The sequence below is a fragment of the Ctenopharyngodon idella genome, chromosome 24 (assembly GCF_019924925.1).
Source record: "Ctenopharyngodon idella isolate HZGC_01 chromosome 24, HZGC01, whole genome shotgun sequence".
In the NCBI taxonomy this organism is placed as follows: domain Eukaryota; kingdom Metazoa; phylum Chordata; class Actinopteri; order Cypriniformes; family Xenocyprididae; genus Ctenopharyngodon; species Ctenopharyngodon idella.
This window is the reverse complement of record NC_067243.1, coordinates 18619050-18636314: the sequence shown is the minus strand read 5'-3', so window position 1 is coordinate 18636314 and position 17265 is coordinate 18619050. Positions and strand designations below refer to the sequence as shown.

General features: G+C 37.5%; 2 protein-coding genes across 2 annotated transcripts in view; both read left to right on the top strand.

Annotated features, from left to right (window-relative positions):
* The window catches only part of dapk2b (death-associated protein kinase 2b), a 41529-nt gene extending 36094 nt beyond the window's left edge, over window positions 1–5435 (top strand). The window contains exons 11-12 of the mRNA XM_051883865.1: window positions 1785–1856; window positions 2049–5435. Of these exons, the coding sequence (XP_051739825.1) occupies window positions 1785–1856; window positions 2049–2174 (198 nt within the window). The 3' untranslated portion in view covers window positions 2175–5435. The remainder of the gene's footprint in view (window positions 1–1784; window positions 1857–2048) is intronic.
* Window positions 5436–7810: 2375 nt separating this feature from the next.
* On the top strand, window positions 7811–15726 carry LOC127507759 (uncharacterized). Its single transcript, XM_051885053.1, has 2 exons — window positions 7811–7926; window positions 9829–15726. The coding sequence occupies exon 2, from the start codon at window positions 11951–11953 to the stop codon at window positions 13241–13243; it is 1293 nt and encodes a 430-aa protein (XP_051741013.1). The 5' UTR covers window positions 7811–7926; window positions 9829–11950; the 3' UTR covers window positions 13244–15726.
* The last annotated feature ends 1539 nt before the right edge of the window (window positions 15727–17265 follow it).

Here is a 17265-nt window from a genome sequence, read left to right as displayed (position 1 = left end):
ATGATTACAATTTTAAATATGTTTCCTATTTTAATATATTTTCAAATGTAATTTATTCCAGTCATGGTAAAGCTGAATCTTTTTAGCATCATTACTCCAGTCTTCAGTGTCACATGATTCTTCAGAAATCATTCTAATATGTGACCCGTGCTGGCAAAATGAGTCGGAATGCGAGCTACAGGCAAAACAAGTGAAAATGTAAATTTTTTTCGAAATTGAGGTTTTCACAAAAATTAGTTAATTAAGCCCTTGTCTAGCGATCCCAATGCTCCAAATAGCAATTAAACTTCTAAAAGTATCTTTATTTGTACATTTTCTGAGAGGAGTACCTTTTCATTTGACCATGAAAAATGCAGTTTTTCTCTGTTCGCTTCTAGATGACTGGCGCTTCCCTCAGCACAAGTTTGATGTTGTAAAGCACAGCATTCCAACTTTGTGAATATCCATAGCGAATTCTCGAGTCTGAACCAATGAAATGTGATTTCAAACACATGTGGATGTAAACAAAACGATCTTACTCGCGCTGACTGACACATCCAATGCGCGCGCACAAAGACGCCTCAGACAGCGCGCAATCCCGATATACACAGAATTACAGTTTTTCAAAAAATCTGCCTTGGCGAGTATTCACGCAAACATTATATGTTATGTCTTAAATGAATGTTTGGTTAACTGATGGGGAAAAACATCTAATGTGTAACATTATATTAGATCCATGTGATACAGTATATATATTCTGTCTGTTTCATTAATGTTAATCAAACAATTGACCCTTGACCCGCCCCCCTTAGTTACTGTTGCTTTGTCCGCCAAGCCATGGCACTGCAAAGAATCAAAGAAGACACTGACAACACGTCGACAGACAAGACAGAGCAGGTTACTTATGATATTAAACAAAGTCCCAGCTTTCAAGTTGTGTAATTTTTTAAGAAATTCGAACAATAAAAACCGTTTTGTGGCTCTTTAATGTGTTGTGACAGATTGCTGTAGCGCCTCAGCTGAAGCGGCTCGTGAGCCAATCATCTCTTTCTACTAGTTAATTCATAGCATCAAATAAACATGAATGAACATGAGAAGGAATGTTGTTTCAAACGCGGAAAGATGTAAATGACAAAATGGCAGATTCGGCGTTATGATTGGTTAGATCGCTTGTCAATCAAACTCCCGGCGAAGGGTCAATTGGGGAATCATGGAAAAATAAAGTTGAATATAGATATTTTTCCTATAGATATGGGTTTTGATTTGGTTTGTGCCAAATTTGGTGGTATTACCAGGGATTTTAAGGTATTGCTAGATGATTTTGTTTTGGAACCCTCAGAAAACTTTAACTAGATTTTTCTCAAAATTGACTTTGCTGAATCTATCGACTTCAAATCAAACATCATTTTGAAGTTTTTTTAATAGAGAATAACGATAACTCATTTTTGAAAATTTGCTCATTGCGACTCATTTTGCCAGCACGAGTCACATATGGTGATTTGCTCAAGAAACATTTCTTATTATTATCAGTGTTAAAAACAGTTGCTGCTTAATATCTTTGAAAACCGTTTTCCAGGATTCTTTGAATTGAAAGTTTGAAAGAACAGCATTTATTTGGATAAGAAATCTTTTGTAACATCATAAATGTCTTTACTGCCACTTTTGATCAAGATGTTTCTTAAAAATAAACTTTTTTCTTAAAAAAAAAAAAAAAAAAAAAAAAATCTTACTGACCCCAAACTTTTGAATGATAGTGTTTAGTCTAAAATAAAAGTTAATTAAATTTTCTCCCTGCTCTCCAATAGCTTTCTTTCAGAATCGTGGCCCTCTGCAATCACTTGACACGCATGATGAAGAAAGGTCACCCCAAACCACAGGTACTGCATGAGCCCTGCTCAATTATACTCTGTTAAACTTAATTGTCTGGTAGGTCCAGCATTCTCCAGATAATAATATGACCTGTTAAATCACAAGAGCGACCCTCTAATATCTTAGATCTCAAGATCATGTTGGTATCTGTTGAATACCATTTTACGAATGCATCTCACTATCTTTGTCGGGGTTTACAGGATAAACCCAAGATGGGCTATGTAGGGCGCACAGTGGCCATGTTCGAAAGAGAGTGTGAGAGCGATCAAGAGGAGGAGGTGATGCTGAGGAAACCTCGAACCAGGAAGAGAAGTAGCACCTCCTGAAATTCCTTGATGCTCCTCCAACCGGCCACAAAACAAGCGTCCCAGCCGCACGCTGGTTTCGAGGTGAACCAGCAGCGCGTGTGCCTTTTCCAAATGCACACAGGCTGAATTGTTTTTAGAAAGGGTCATTGAGGTCTGTATGTGGTTCGTTTGACTTCATAGAGATGCAATTATTATTTGTCACCACGTCTGTAAACATGATACAACAAGTGCAGTTGTGGCAGATATAGAATGCTCATGTTTTAAAGCCGTGTATAAATGTATTAATGTACATAATGGGATAGGGAAGATTTTACTGGATGTATTACAAGTTTATATGTAAAGTTTACTTGTACAATGTTAAAATACTTATTAGAGATGTTTAACGTCACACGCCACTTTGCCTCGAGCCCTGTCTGTCTTAATATGTGCCACATTTTTGCATTCCTTTATTGAAAGTCTTCAAATTATATTTGCATTTAAATGGTGCATGACTGATATAGCCAACTTCATTTATTCTGTATGAAATTTGTTGATGTTATATGTCATTTTTATCATTTTACTGTGCTGATTGTCTTCTCAAGGTGTGCGAAATTGCGAATATTTAAATCCTGAAAATCAGGAATTGCGCATATTTGCGAAAAATCTCCCCACACAGATTTCGCAGTTGGTCACGTGAATGTCCCACAAAAAACTTCTTGAAAGTGACTTCTGTGTGAGCTATGCTTCATATATCGCTACACTATTGATAGTTTTGCATGCAAAATTTCTTCTGCACTTTTAAATTTGGCATTTGACAAAGCAAGTCAGTGTCAAATGGACTGGGTTTGAAATCCAGTTTAAAACCGTGTAATACTCAATGTATTGGCTATTAAATGTTTTAAATTTAGGTTATCAAGCCTGGGTCGACAATGACGTGTAAAGCTCTTAAGACAATTATGATTTATTCATTTTGATTTCAAAAAACTGTTTATTGAAATCAGGGCAGATTTTTTGGTGCATGGGAAACTCCATCCCTCTGTCGGGAAAGGACAAGTAGGAACTGGCAATGCTGTTGGATTGTGAAATGAAACTTTGTATGTACTGTATCATTAGCTATGTTTCCATCCACTTATTTTTATGCGCATTTTGTGATTATAAAAAAAAATGCTGGATGGAAACGCCAAGATGTGCATAAATTCTAAAAACGACTTATGCGCTCAATTCAAGTGGATACATCCGATAAGAAGACATGCGCATAAACTACAATGGAAACACATTTACCGAATAAATCCCTTGATGCGCAGCAAAAAACTCAAAAGACTTTGCCTCAACAGTGGATGTGATTGGATAACTGGACTAACCAGCAAACTAATGTTGGTTTGATCATCAAAATGCCTGAGCCAAAGTCTGTCCTCCCAGAAACATCTCACATGACTGCGTTCCCAAACACCAGCATCCGAGCGCAAGACAACATGACAGCTTTATTGCGTTTCAGCTGCGCGGTCTAAGGTGCAAGTCTTTTAAGAAGGAGGAATTGCTTCCTCGATTGCAGCATTTTCAATTTTTATTACAGATATTTTGCGCCAATTTCCTAGGAAGTGACGATTTTGTTATCTTGAACACGTGATGGAAACTGTGCTTTATTCGCAAATGTTTTATGCGATATTCCAATTTTGCGCATAAGTAAAATTCGCAACTTTGGATGGAAACATAGCTACATGGTGCTTAAAGGGATAGTTCACCCAAAAATGAAAATTTTGTTATCATTTACTCACCCTCAAGTTGTTTCAAACCTGTATGCGTGTCAAGATATTTGGAAGAATGTTTGTAACCAAACAGATCTCGTCTCCATAGTAGCAAAAACGGTAGTCAATGGGGGGGCGAGAGCTGATTGGTTATAAACATTCTTCCAAATATCTTCCTTTGTGTTCAGCAGAAATTTATACAGGTTATACAGGTTTAAGAAATTTATATAGGTTTGGAACAACTTGAGGGTGAGTAAATGATGACAGAATTTTCATTTTTGGGTGAATTAACCCTTTAAGGCATTTCAGGACTGCGCCACTTATTGATCAGATGTTATCAAAATTATAAAAATGAGACATGTATTCATATCTTTTGAAACTAAAATTGCAGTTATGCCATTGTCTGGCTCTTTGGCTCCAGTATCCCCTTGACCCTAAATAGGACAAGGATTTTGGAAAATGTATGGATTTACTTTTTAATAGTACAGCACCTGGATTACAGTTACGCATATGTAAATGATTGTATTACAGTGCCTTGAGGCTGAATGTGATTGTAGGAGTGAAAGTGTGTCATAGGCTGCACACAGTGCCCTGTGCTCTACATACGTCACCAGCAGGAAGAGGTTGTAGAATCTTATTGTTCCCAGGAATGTGTTCTATACAATGGGCTTATAAATCTCAATGTAAGTGGGCTCAAAAGTTTTCATTCCATTTTATTTCTTTAATAAATTGTGAGAAATGTTCATTCTGTTAGAGTATTAAACCTTAATCGATTTTAAACCATTTTGCCGTGTGTATTTATACATTACATACTGTACATGTTTAAAAACCTTTTTGTTTGTGTATAAACATGGTCAATGCATGTTAATGTACACCTGTATTGCATCACTTCCTGTGCATCAGTCACATAATTGGTGGTGTTAGGGGACTAAACTATGGAAGCCCGTTTCCGCCACTAAATAAAAAAAATAAAAACAGTAATTGCAACTTTTTATCTTTTTTTCTCGCAATTCTGACTTTATAACTCGTAATTGTGAGAAAAAAGTAAGAATTCTGAGATATAAACTCGCAATTGCGTTATATATAAAGTCAATTCTTTTTTCTTGCAATTCTGACTTTTTTTCTCACAATTGCAAGTTTATATCTCAGAATTGTGACTTTATATCACACAATTGCGAGAAAAAAAGTCAGAAATGTGAGATATAAACTCGCAATTGCGAGATAAAGTCAGAATTGCGATATAAAAAGTCGCAATTACTGTTTTTACAAATACAAATTAAAATACTTGTTTTTTATTTAGTGGCGGAAAACGGGCTTCCATACTAAACAGTATTGTTTACAAGTATAAATGCCAGATTTTCCTCTAAGTGGAAAATATTCGTAAAATGTGCCTCAAGAAAAAAAAGATCTCCCTTATATCCATTTATTTTTACTCTTGATATGACTCTGTACTTGTGTTGTTCACAAACAATGTGAAATGAAAAAAGTTTACTAAGAATTGAAAAAATGCCCCTTTTGTACAAATAGTAGAAGTAATAAATGATTAATATATTTATTGAAGTGCTTGTTTGATTATTTTTGATTAGTAAGGTCAGGTCAGGTATTGAAAGAGTCTACACACAGTTTCAAACATTTCAGCATTTATATCAAAAGATTTTTAAGATCATGTAACACGTAAATTCAAAGTCAGGACACTGTGTTGGGCTTGTGTTATTCTGTAATCAAAACTTTTGTGTCACAGTCAGTCTGTTAGTGAGCAAATGTTGCCCTCGTGTCCAGTCAGTCAGGCAGTTTCACAACAGCAGTGTTGTTTGGGCTCAATTGAGCTGAACGCAGTTGAGGTGAAAACTTGACCTGAACAAAATAAACTGCCATTAGTGAAGTAGGCCAGTGGCAATGTGAAAGGTATCCGGCGGAGGAAGTGAACCAGTTTTTTTCTTTCTTTTTTTTCCCCTCACCTCTAAATCAGTCTGGCCAGAGCAAAATGTAAAGAGACTCAGAAAGTTTAACGTAGAAACTGAAAAGCTTTTCCTTATTCTTTGATGAATGTTTCTAAATGTTTCTTCACTCATTTCTTAATAACAATGAGCTGAATTTTATCAAGTGTGCCAATGTTTGTTCCATTCCAGACCATTGCCCTACATATTTCAGTAATCCTTCCTTATCCCATCCAATTTGTTCTGGTAATGTATTAATATGTACAGCCAATGTGTTATTCCATGAGATTAGAGGAGTTGTACATGTCATAATGTCATTAACTTCAACAATGTCTCACATTATTGGGTTGGTGTCTTTTGTTTCATTCAATCGAATGGTTGGGTTCTTGATTTAAGAATGGCCTGTAATTCAGTGCCTTTAGAAATGTTTCTGGCATGTTATCAATGAAAGAATTTACTATCCTATTTATGTGATAAGACCTTTGGGGTGGAGCATTTCTGCACTGTAAGTGTGTACTTTCATTTTTGGTTTATTCAACAGTGATTCTTGAGGCTAGTTTTAAGAACACCCGTACACACATACATTTTCCACATAAGTCTTTCTTCAACAAATATCCGCATAACTGGTGAAATCTGTTACTTTCCAACTAACTACAAGCTGCTTTTTGGCCTTCAACTTATCAGATTCCTGTTTATTTATGGGTGAACCGGATAGCTTAATGCTTCACATATCATCTGGCTTATCTTATCTGCTTCCAATGTATTTTAAACCATCATAGTATCATTGATGCAACGATTAACTGGCCAGTATAACTGATATCGGTCTGTTACTGCCTAAAAAACAAAAGATGAATTCCAGTTGCTGGAAATTAGCCGTAAGCTCAAACACAATTGATCACAATGAAGATATAATTGCTTCTGTGGAACTGTGAACATATGATCTTTTTTGCCCCAGGCCATTGTGTATCTTTAGCAAAATTATCGTCCTAAACCTACGTAGGAGTTATTGTTTACAGAAGAACTTGTAGGCCTACATATTTTCACCAATCATTTAGACTACATGTGACAGTAGATAGGCCTAACGTAAACACAGTTACCTAAAGGAGGCTTTTAATTTCGTCAAAACACCTTATTTTAAATCTAGCTATGAATACGATTAATTAACTAGGCTACAAATGGTTCTACAAATATTTTATGTAGATTTGGATGAACGTGTCAGTTATAGGAAATTCATGACATGACGTAAGTCACGATCATAGGCTACCCAAACATCAGCACACACCAGAAATTATGATAATTGTAATGACAGTGCCACCTACTGGTTAGACATTGTATCTCCCATATATATCTGAGCTGATGCCTGAGTAAGCCTACTAGGAACAAACTGAATAAGTTTATATATATATATATATATATATATATATATATATATATATATATATAATTATTATTATTATTATTATAATCATGTATCCATGTTGATACAGAAATGTATCTATGTTTATTATAACTATGGCAAATCTACCATTCATTAGCATGAATCTATGAATTTTGACAATTGATTTTAAGCTCCATCCCACAGTCAAACAGAAAATCTTATGGGTTTGACAAAATGTTTCTTTTCAAAATGTTTGTTTTATTTGTTTTCTTTTTATTATATGCTATTTAATTTATATAATGTTAGTTATGATCTGAAGACAGCCAGTAGTGTGGTAATGTAGGCTGTCATAATTTTGATCAAATAAGAAATCAAATTAAATGCTAGGCTACATTTGTGCTAAAAACATTAGTCACAGCTAAGCTGAAGATCACACAAGACGATCACACAGGCTATATTTCCTCATTTTGGAAAATTAAATTTCGTTCTTGGAAAAAAAAATCACTGTGCCAGAAGATCACTGAAACCGTTACAAATGTCTCCCTCTGTTGGCCAAAAGTGAACGCGCATGATTAAAGTCCTGAGGGGTTTCCCGCCGTTATCAAAATTCAGCGCGTGCCGGTCACGACTCAACGAGATAAGCGGTTTTCTACAGGGACATTCACGATGAGAGACGAGTTCAGCTTTTAAAATGTCATATCGTCGTGTGTACCAGCAGAATTAATACACAGGTAATTTAAAATTGGCAAATGATTTAACATCTCAAAAACAGCCATATCAATTTAGCTTTTTTTTCTTCAGCCTAAATGTGTTGCCGACGGAAAACAAATGCTAGGTGTTCAAAAAAAGATTTCACAGATGCCTTTACACTTTCTCCTTAACCAAAACCAATGTATTCAACCCAGACAATACTATTATTTTGATTATTTGATGTAGAAAAGGATGTAGAGTGCCTGACAAGTGTTCATTTCAAACCAGAAAGCAGCTAAAATGGAATAGAGGGTTATAAGAATGTGGAGAGCAGCTCATATGTACACGGGATCTCTGGGAAACACTTGTGTTATCCAGATCTTACTGGGCCGCACTGCAAACTCTTACCATCTGGACGTGGGCAGCATGCTAGTAAGCAAATGTTACATTTGGATAGCATGGAAAATCCCACTGATGTACTGAACAGACAGTTCCGACAAATGCTAAACAAATGACCCAGTTTCACGTTTGTTTGTAATTAGCGGTTTCATTAACATAGACCACATAGGCTTATGTATTGTGTGATATGTCATATAAGGTAACCAGATTTCTAAAAACAAGGCATATTTTTAATCTAGATGTGAATGCGATTTCCCCCTCAAATTCTTGTCGATTTATGACAAATAAATGATGGGAAAATCAGGTGTAAAGTGTGGCGGTAATTGTCTTGAAGTGTATCGTTAAAGGCAAATAATTTTCAATTTTAAAGCTTCACCAAAAATTAAAAATAGCCTAATAAAAAAATAAAAATACGACAAACTAGTCTACCTCAATAAGCAACTAATTGGCAGTTGAACGAGTACTTGACTGGCCCATTTCTATTACATATGAAATAATGGCTTTAACATCTTCATCTAGATATGACTCAGTAGATTGAAATTGATATCAGAATTGGATTTGTAGATGGTTGAGTGCTGCTGAATTATATGACGATAAGGAGCTGCTCATTATTAATCATGCATGACATCCTTTGGCTCTGTGTGTGTGATCATTAGGTCGGTTTCTGGTCAGATGATGACATTGAGGAGATGAGTTCCTAGAGGGCCCTCTCCATTATTCATTCAGGACTCGTATGTGTACCCTATTTTTAGAATAGATGCTTAATAGACATGTCCGCTCAGGTCGCTCTGTTCCCTACCTGTTAATGCGTCACATATTGGTGGGGGTAAATGTTCCTCTTTGTGACAAGTCTGGGATCAGTTTTGTTTGCCTTGTACGTGCCATGGAGGGATTTAGATTAGCCAAAAATAAATAAATGAGCCCAAAAACATGTACTGTAGCTACAGCCTAAAACAGCAAAGCCGGGTTTCATTGATAAGCAATCTCTGGATACTTGTCCAGAAGGTCAGTCTCAGGACACTGCTGTCTTCCTTTCCTAATAGTATTAGATTAAAATATTGATCCAGCTGGAAAGGTGATTCATTGGTTTCTCAATAGAATTGATTCAGGGTTCTTGGTCTGGCAGAAATGGGGCAGAAAGCATATCTAGGGCATTAGATCTCTGGGGGACCATTAGGCCTTTTGCCTGTATCTGGGTTAAAGGCATGACTGAAAATCTTGGGCCAGAGTGGGGAAGACACCAAAATACGACCTATAAAGTGGGTAATGTTTGCTTCCAATAGTGCACTCTCGTTCTGTAATGATACACACTGAGACAGAAGATAAAGATTAACCCAATTGTGGGAGTTTATTGCAGTGCAGAGGCAGAGTCTGGTATGTATAACAGGGTAAGTATACAGGTAAGGATGCTGGCTGATCACACAGTCTTTTAGAATAAACAGTATAATAGAATATGGAGCATTCACAGAATGTACTAGAGATACACGTGAGTAATACTGAAAATTACTTTTCCACTTCATAACAAAACTTCTTTCCTTCAACAGGACAAAATCACTGGCATGTGTTTGAGATCAACTTGCAGATCATAACAAAACTGAAGATTCAGGTAAGCAGCTCAATATATAACAAAACTGATAAACAAAGTCGTTTATCTTTCTTGGTAATAATGACAGGTAAATGCAGGATAAACAAAGCTTTCAGCTCAGAACAAACATGGAGAAACACAGGTAAGTCTTTCTTAAGCGAATATAATCTAAAGGTGAGTCCAGTCATCTTTTTCAACAACTGAAACATCCATATCAACATAAAGATCAGACAAAGACTGTAGCTGTTTTCGAAATCGCCCCCTATTCCCTCATTCACTATTCCCTACATTACTCCACTTGTCCACTTGAAGGAGTGAATGAAAACGAGTGTGCGAATTCACTCTAATTTTTAAAAATCATTTGAAACTTAGCAAACTGGCAGCTCCAGCAGTAATGAAAAGATTTATCTTGAACTCTGTCATAGAAACTAGCACGTATAAACCTTAATTAAACAATTTAATAATCAATGAAAAAGGAATTTATACCTCTATGATATTACACTATACCAACATTGGACCAGTGGTTTAGAAAATGGATGAATGGATTCAACTGCAGGCTCCATCTTCTGGCGAGACGCAGGAATTCATTCAGCACGGCCCTCACAGTGCATTATGGGTATTCTCTAGCTGTTGAGTGTACATCGGTTGTACACTCGTTATTGCGGTGCATTATGGAATTGAATGAGTGCACTTGATAATGTCCAGTATGGTTTTCAGACACTAGTACAACTGGCTGTCCACTCAAATCAGCCAGAAATTTAATATTTATGTATCCCGAAATATAATTATATTATTTAATGGCAGCTATATGATTTGTGACTTGTTTATCAGTGATGGCATAACTATAGGTAACCCCTTTATAATCAAATCTGTTGGGAAACAATAGCACAAACACACACAGTTGTTTTCCTCCAACCAGACTTAACCAGACTTTCAGACACACAACTTCAGTCCAATCAGGATATTCCCACGAGGGAGGAAGAGCTAAATTGTTATAAATAACTATGAGTCAGCCTTCTCGACCCAGTCCTGTCCTCGCTGAGGCTTCTTTGGGAGATGACTTTGTATCTTTGTGCTCTCTCTGAAGACCTGAGATGACCGACATGATGTAATTGGGCAGGATTTGTTAGTTGTTGGTTGTGTGCTCTGTTAATTGGTCTCTGGTGATGTTCGGTACTCTGAACACATTTAGCTTGCTTAAAATGCACCTTGACTTTACAATTAAAAAATCTAAATCTTAAAAGTCATACAAAGTACCTCAACTTCTTAATTTATCTACCTAGTGCCATGTTCTGTTCAGTTTAATTTCAGTTTTCATGGATCTTCTATTTGTTTTTGTCAGTCACATGTGTTACCTGTTCTCATTTGCCGCCACCATGGACACTAACTCATTCATCACAGCTGTGCATTGTTTGTCAATCATCACTGTGTATTTATGTTCCTGCCTGCGTTCTGTTCGGTGTCCAGTCATGTTAATGTGTTGTGTGCATTACATTAACACATAAGTGCATTACATTAATCCAACAGGTAGCGATTAAAATAGGCAAATTTGGATTGCTACCTGTTGGATTATACTTTGTAAAGCTTGTGTTGGAATCTTATTCTTCTGTGTCTTCGTCTTCCTGCCTGCACGCATCCGTGACAGATGACCGGACCTTCAATAATGGATGAACGTGCGCAATTTATTGCAGTGGCTCAGGAGAGCCTCAATTTTTTTCTTCTTCATTTCTGGGATTTTCCGTCTTGCCATCACCAGCCCGCTCGACGATGAGACCCTAAAGACCCTGTTCTGGATCGGGGCTAACTATCACAACCCCATAAACCTCCCAGACACCACCGGACTGAATTGGAGGGAAGCCATGCTGAAGTGTCTGTAGAGCTTGCGGCCCGGATCCAGGGCACAGCCAGACCCAGAGCCGAAGTTACCACCTTCGACCGCGGAAAATGCGCAAGAGCCACCCGCAGACGTTAAGGGACCATCCACCGTGACGAGTGAGCCAGAGCCTGAGGACCAAAGGACAGGGTTCACCATCACACCGGAAGTTGAGCCCCCGAGCGAGTCTGACCAGGGGTGTGTGCCCATGACATCAGCGGATGAGGGAACGGGAACCGAGGAATGGCTGCTGGACACCAGTGAGAAGGAATCGATCCCCACCCAAGCCTACCCTGTATCATCTCCTTCATCGCCGTTTAAAGATAGCATTATGAACGATATGGATTTATTCTTCTCTTTGATTTGTTTGGACTGTGCCCTACTCACCATCATCCTGCCCAGGCTGATATCACCTTCTTCACAGAGCTCTGCCAGTCCTCCAGCTCCGCCGCTGCTAGAAGCTTGCAGCCCTGCGCCATCTCTAGAGATGCCCTGCCGGGACGTCGAGCCACAGGCTGCGCAGCCATCTGCAGCGCCTGAGCCAGAGGATCCTGCAGCTCCACCTCCGGTCTCAGTTTCCCTCGTTCCATCTTGGCCCGTCGACCTGTCGGCTCCGTCCTGGCTTCTTCCCACTTTGGCTCCTCCAGGGACCCTCAGCCTAGTGACTCCACCAGGTTCCCTCGTTCCCCCAGCTCCCCCTTGGTCAGTCGACGCTCAGCTTAAGCCACAGACATATGGGCCATCCGCTATGCTCCGTCCCTCCTCCCCTTCGGCTGCAGCGGGCTCCTTCCTTCCTTCAGGATCGCCCCTGTCCTCGGTCTCATCGCCCCAGTCCTCGGGTACGCTGTCTCCACCTATGACACTTGTCGTCACAACATCGCCTGGGTCTCCAGCACCAGCGATGTTGCTCAGCATCATCGACCCTCCGTCTGCGCCATCGGATCCTGGGCTCTCGTCTCCGTTGGTCCTCCCCCAGATGTCAGCAGCCACACCTACTGCATCTTGGCTCTTCACGCCTTCGTGGGCTGTCGGCTCTGGGAAGCTCTGGGTCTGCGCTATTGGGACTCCTCCACCATCTACATCGGGGTCTCGTCGTCCCACCATCACCATCCCTTTATCTCATCGTCCTTCCATTACCATCACTTCGCCACACTCTATTCCCAGCCCTTCACCACATTCTCGTCCTCCTCCTAAACCTCCTCCATCTGCCATCACTCTGCTACGCCGTGAGGACGCCCCTTGCCAGGAGGGGGCGTTACGTCACGTTCTATTCAGTTTAATTTCAGTTTTCATGGACCTTCTGTTTGTTTTCGCCTGTTCTCATTTGCCACCACTCATCAGTCACCATGGACACACTAACTCATTCATCACAGCTGTGCATTGTTTGTCAATCATCACTGTGTATTTATGTTCCTGCCTGCGTTCTGTTCGGTGTCCGGACACATTAATGTGTTGTGTGCATTACCCTTGCCTATTTGGATTGCTACCTGTTGTATTATAATTAGTAAAGTTCATGTTGAAATCTTATTCTTCTGTCTTCTCTTGTGCCGATATTTTAATTCTCTTTCATTTTCTTTGCACTTCAATAGATCTTCTTTGGATCCGAGCCCATTATAAACACACTGACATACTGAAACTAAGGTCAGACTTTAAAAAGGTGTCATTTTTTTTTTAAAATTTTTATTACTGTTAAACTACTTTACAGAATCCCTGTTAAATATACAAAAACAACGAAGCCATTAGTAGGTTGATTTCCCCCAAAAGTGTAAATACTATGAATCTGTGTCTATATGGAAATATATATATGGAATCTATATGGAAAATTCCTTTATATTAACAAGCCCTTTTTTAACAGTCAGCCATGTAACTCGCTAATCCAGTAAAATAAATAATGTAATTGATTCTTTTCTTTTAAGGTTTAAAAGAACATCAGGTACTACTGTGCCGAGAACAGCAGCAGCAATCATATGAAAAGAAATAGGGAGCAGTTAAAGTGATTTTTATGGTGAGGTGTGATCATTACAATGGCAGTGGTTATTTTTGTAATCTGATGGTTCAGTTATTTAGGGCCCCTCTGTGACAAATGAGATCATTATCTCTGGTGGGGATGAATTACCTGTTGAATTACTTAACAAGTTAATGAGCAATTTTCTAAGTGCGTGGGCATGATGCATCTCGCCCTACAGATATGAGGACAAATAGACATTACGTGAAGAAAGGCTGACGTTCAGAAAGGACAAACTGGTTCACTGGGTTTTTTCTTTTATAAAATGACATTTGAAGCATGTTTTAATATAATTGGAACTGAAATTCGAAATTCATTTTTTTTTTTTTTTTATTGCTTTCAATTACCGGGTCACTTATACTGTTCAATACTCATTAAAGTTGGGCAAGATGACGAAAATCTATCCATCACAGATGGTATAAGTAATTTCATATCACGGTAATGGAATATGTTATGATTTTGCTGGAGATTAAATGAAAAAAATGTAAAAGCAGTGAGTTTCACAGTCCTTCCAACTAATAGTCGCCGAAATGCATCTACTGCAGCATAAGCAACACTATAGCAGTAAATCTTTACCAGCTTACATATGGTATAAACCATCATACTGCTTCTTTTTCATCATCTTTCTTTGATGTGGATTGATATACGAGCTTTGGGCTTGTCCTCCTGTGGCATGAAACCCAAAAGAGTCTTGACTTTAGGTCCTGTGGTCTTTCTGTAGTCAGAGTATCAATTTTAATGTTACTTTTGGCTCAGACTCAATGTTAAATGATGACTTCCACATATTCTTATGAATGAGTAGAGCTTTTCCCGTCTCCCCTGCTGAAATATAAATGCAACTGTAGTTACTTAAATGGATGAGTGGAAAAAGCCAATGAGCCGCGCTGTTGTTAAAAAGCTAAAGGAATCTATTTTAAGACCCTTAACAAATAAGGCACAAAAGACAAGTGAATTTGCCTCGTTTTGCTTTTGTATTTCTGTGGAGTTTTGAGAATGTGCATATCTTGATTTGTATCTTAAGGCCTGTTTGCACCAAGAATGATAACTATAAAGATAAGTATATCTATAGTAGCATTCACACCAACGCAAAATAATGTCGTCTGCTGCGTTAAATGTTTGAGCACTTTAAAGTTGGGTGGATTCTGATTGGCTGTCAATGTTTTTATCGTTCATCAGCTGGAGAAATTTGTTGTGGAAGTGATTCTGAGGATATTGTTCCTCTGTGTCGTTTTCATTAAAGTTGTGGTGTGGACTCTGCTGTTCTCATAGAATTAAGATGATTATTAAAACTTTATAGTTATGGTTTTGGTTATCCTTGGTGTGAAACTTTACTGAAGTTTCATCTATTTATTGTTGTTCCTATGGCAACATGAATATCAAATTAGCAACTACACTGACAGTCCTTCTGAGAATTCTGCCATCTCTTAGAATTGTGTTTTTCTTTCCGCCAACCATCAAGTCAACAATTAATTTACTGTTCTCAGTTTGTGCGAACCTCTGAACTGAATATCATTTGAGCATGTCATTCTTCCTCCTATTTAAAAAAAAAAAACTTCCTCTTTTTTGCTTAGTTTGGATAAAATGTAGATGAAAATCACATAAGATCCCTCATATGACAGAAACTGAATCCATTTGGGCTGGACCAAACCTCCCCACCTCCAACTGTTAATCTGGTCTTGACAGCTTGTGACCTCTGTGTGATACCACTGTGCCCAACAGTCAAACAGTAGTGGCCTTTTACAGTTTTGATCCATTTTAATTGCCAAGACCTTAGCTCTGTCAGTTATCATTTGATACAAGTCTACCAAAATCTCCTAGGAGTACAAATTGTAAATCCTTAAGAACAGGGCGAGTGTGCCAGTTTAATTAATTTCAGTGTTTCATTAAAATCCTTGAAATTAATCTTACCCTTGTGGAGTATCGTCTTTTCGTACTCAGCATGCACAAAACACCCCATAAAGATTACGAGCCAATATTTTTCCTCAGACGCACCATGCCTGTTCACACTGAGGCACCTGAGGCACATTGTACCGCTAGATTAACACAGTTTGCAATTATATGAAGAAGAACCACAAAGTAAAATCACATTTTTCCCTTCTTTGTTCATATATCATCTAAAGAACCATGTGACTCAGAACTTGCTACTTCCTTAAAAAAATACCCATTAGGGATTCACTGGTATTAAAATTCTGGTCCATGCTGATAAGCCATCAATTATTTTATCAGATATTACATTACGTTAAAATGTTATACTGTTTTATGTATTAAAAAATTAAAAATATAAATACTTTTAAGAGTGGATGTAGGTGTGACTACAATAGCAGTGAAAGTATGACTTTCACATATCATTAATTGCAGTGTTATTAAATTATTTGTGATATTAAACATTAACTTTATTAACAGATTAACAAATCTAAATCATGTAAAATGTAAAATTATGCAAAAGTAAGCATACCCTATTAAATATTGTAGATTATATATACAATATTGATGTCAGTAATGCCAGCTGGAATATTGTGCATTCCTATTACTCATGTTTATATTGACGACTAAGGTTTTTAAAAGTGTAAAAAAAAAACATAATGGAGATATAATTAATTTTGATGTTTTATTAAGTTTAGTAAAATTATGTGGTTTTTATAATCAATTAACACTGCTTTGTCATGTTTTACAAGATGGACAAAATTTGTCACCAAAAAAGTCAGTCGGTTTAACCAAAATTTCGGTTTTACAGAATGACACTTTTGGTTTTACCGAATGACGATATTTTCAAGCAATGTTAACAGGCTGATATCTAGCTAGCTAGCAGACAAAAGGACAATTAAACATTTTGTATTTAGTACAAGTTTTTAAATTATTACATTTTCTTTGCTTTATATGGAATATAACATAGAATATAAAATTCATGTTTGCGTATGAACAAGTGAAAACATGAAGAGTTAGTTACTTTGCTTCATGACCATGTGGTCCTTTGCAGGTGTCTGAATGATGTCAAATCCTGTTACATGATACTGACCGCATGACTTGATCCAAAATGGTCCCTTTATATTGGTTACACCGAATGACATCAATGAAATAAATTTTTCCGGACATTTTTTCTCATGACAAAGCAATGACTTCTACATATCGTTTCAATACCATTTTGCACTATGTTGATATATGATGTTATAAAATCATGCTAGAATAAAAAATATATACATTTGTTACATTTTAAGATATTTTAATTACAAATGAAGTGGCTGTATTGGCCTTTGGACGGTTAAACCGAATGACTTGACACTTCAAAATCTTTAAAATACCTTTATATGCAGCAAAATATAATTAAAACCTTTTGGATTCAATAAAAGTGATCTAGTTATATTACCTTACATACTTTGGATGTCATATCTTTGTTTTTTATTATAATGTAGGCCTTTGGACAAAAAAATGACCCGTCCCGCCATTGACCCACATACATTTGACTTCTTCTGTGAAGATGCTACGGTATAAACAGCTTATTCTAAAACTGAACAAGCAAC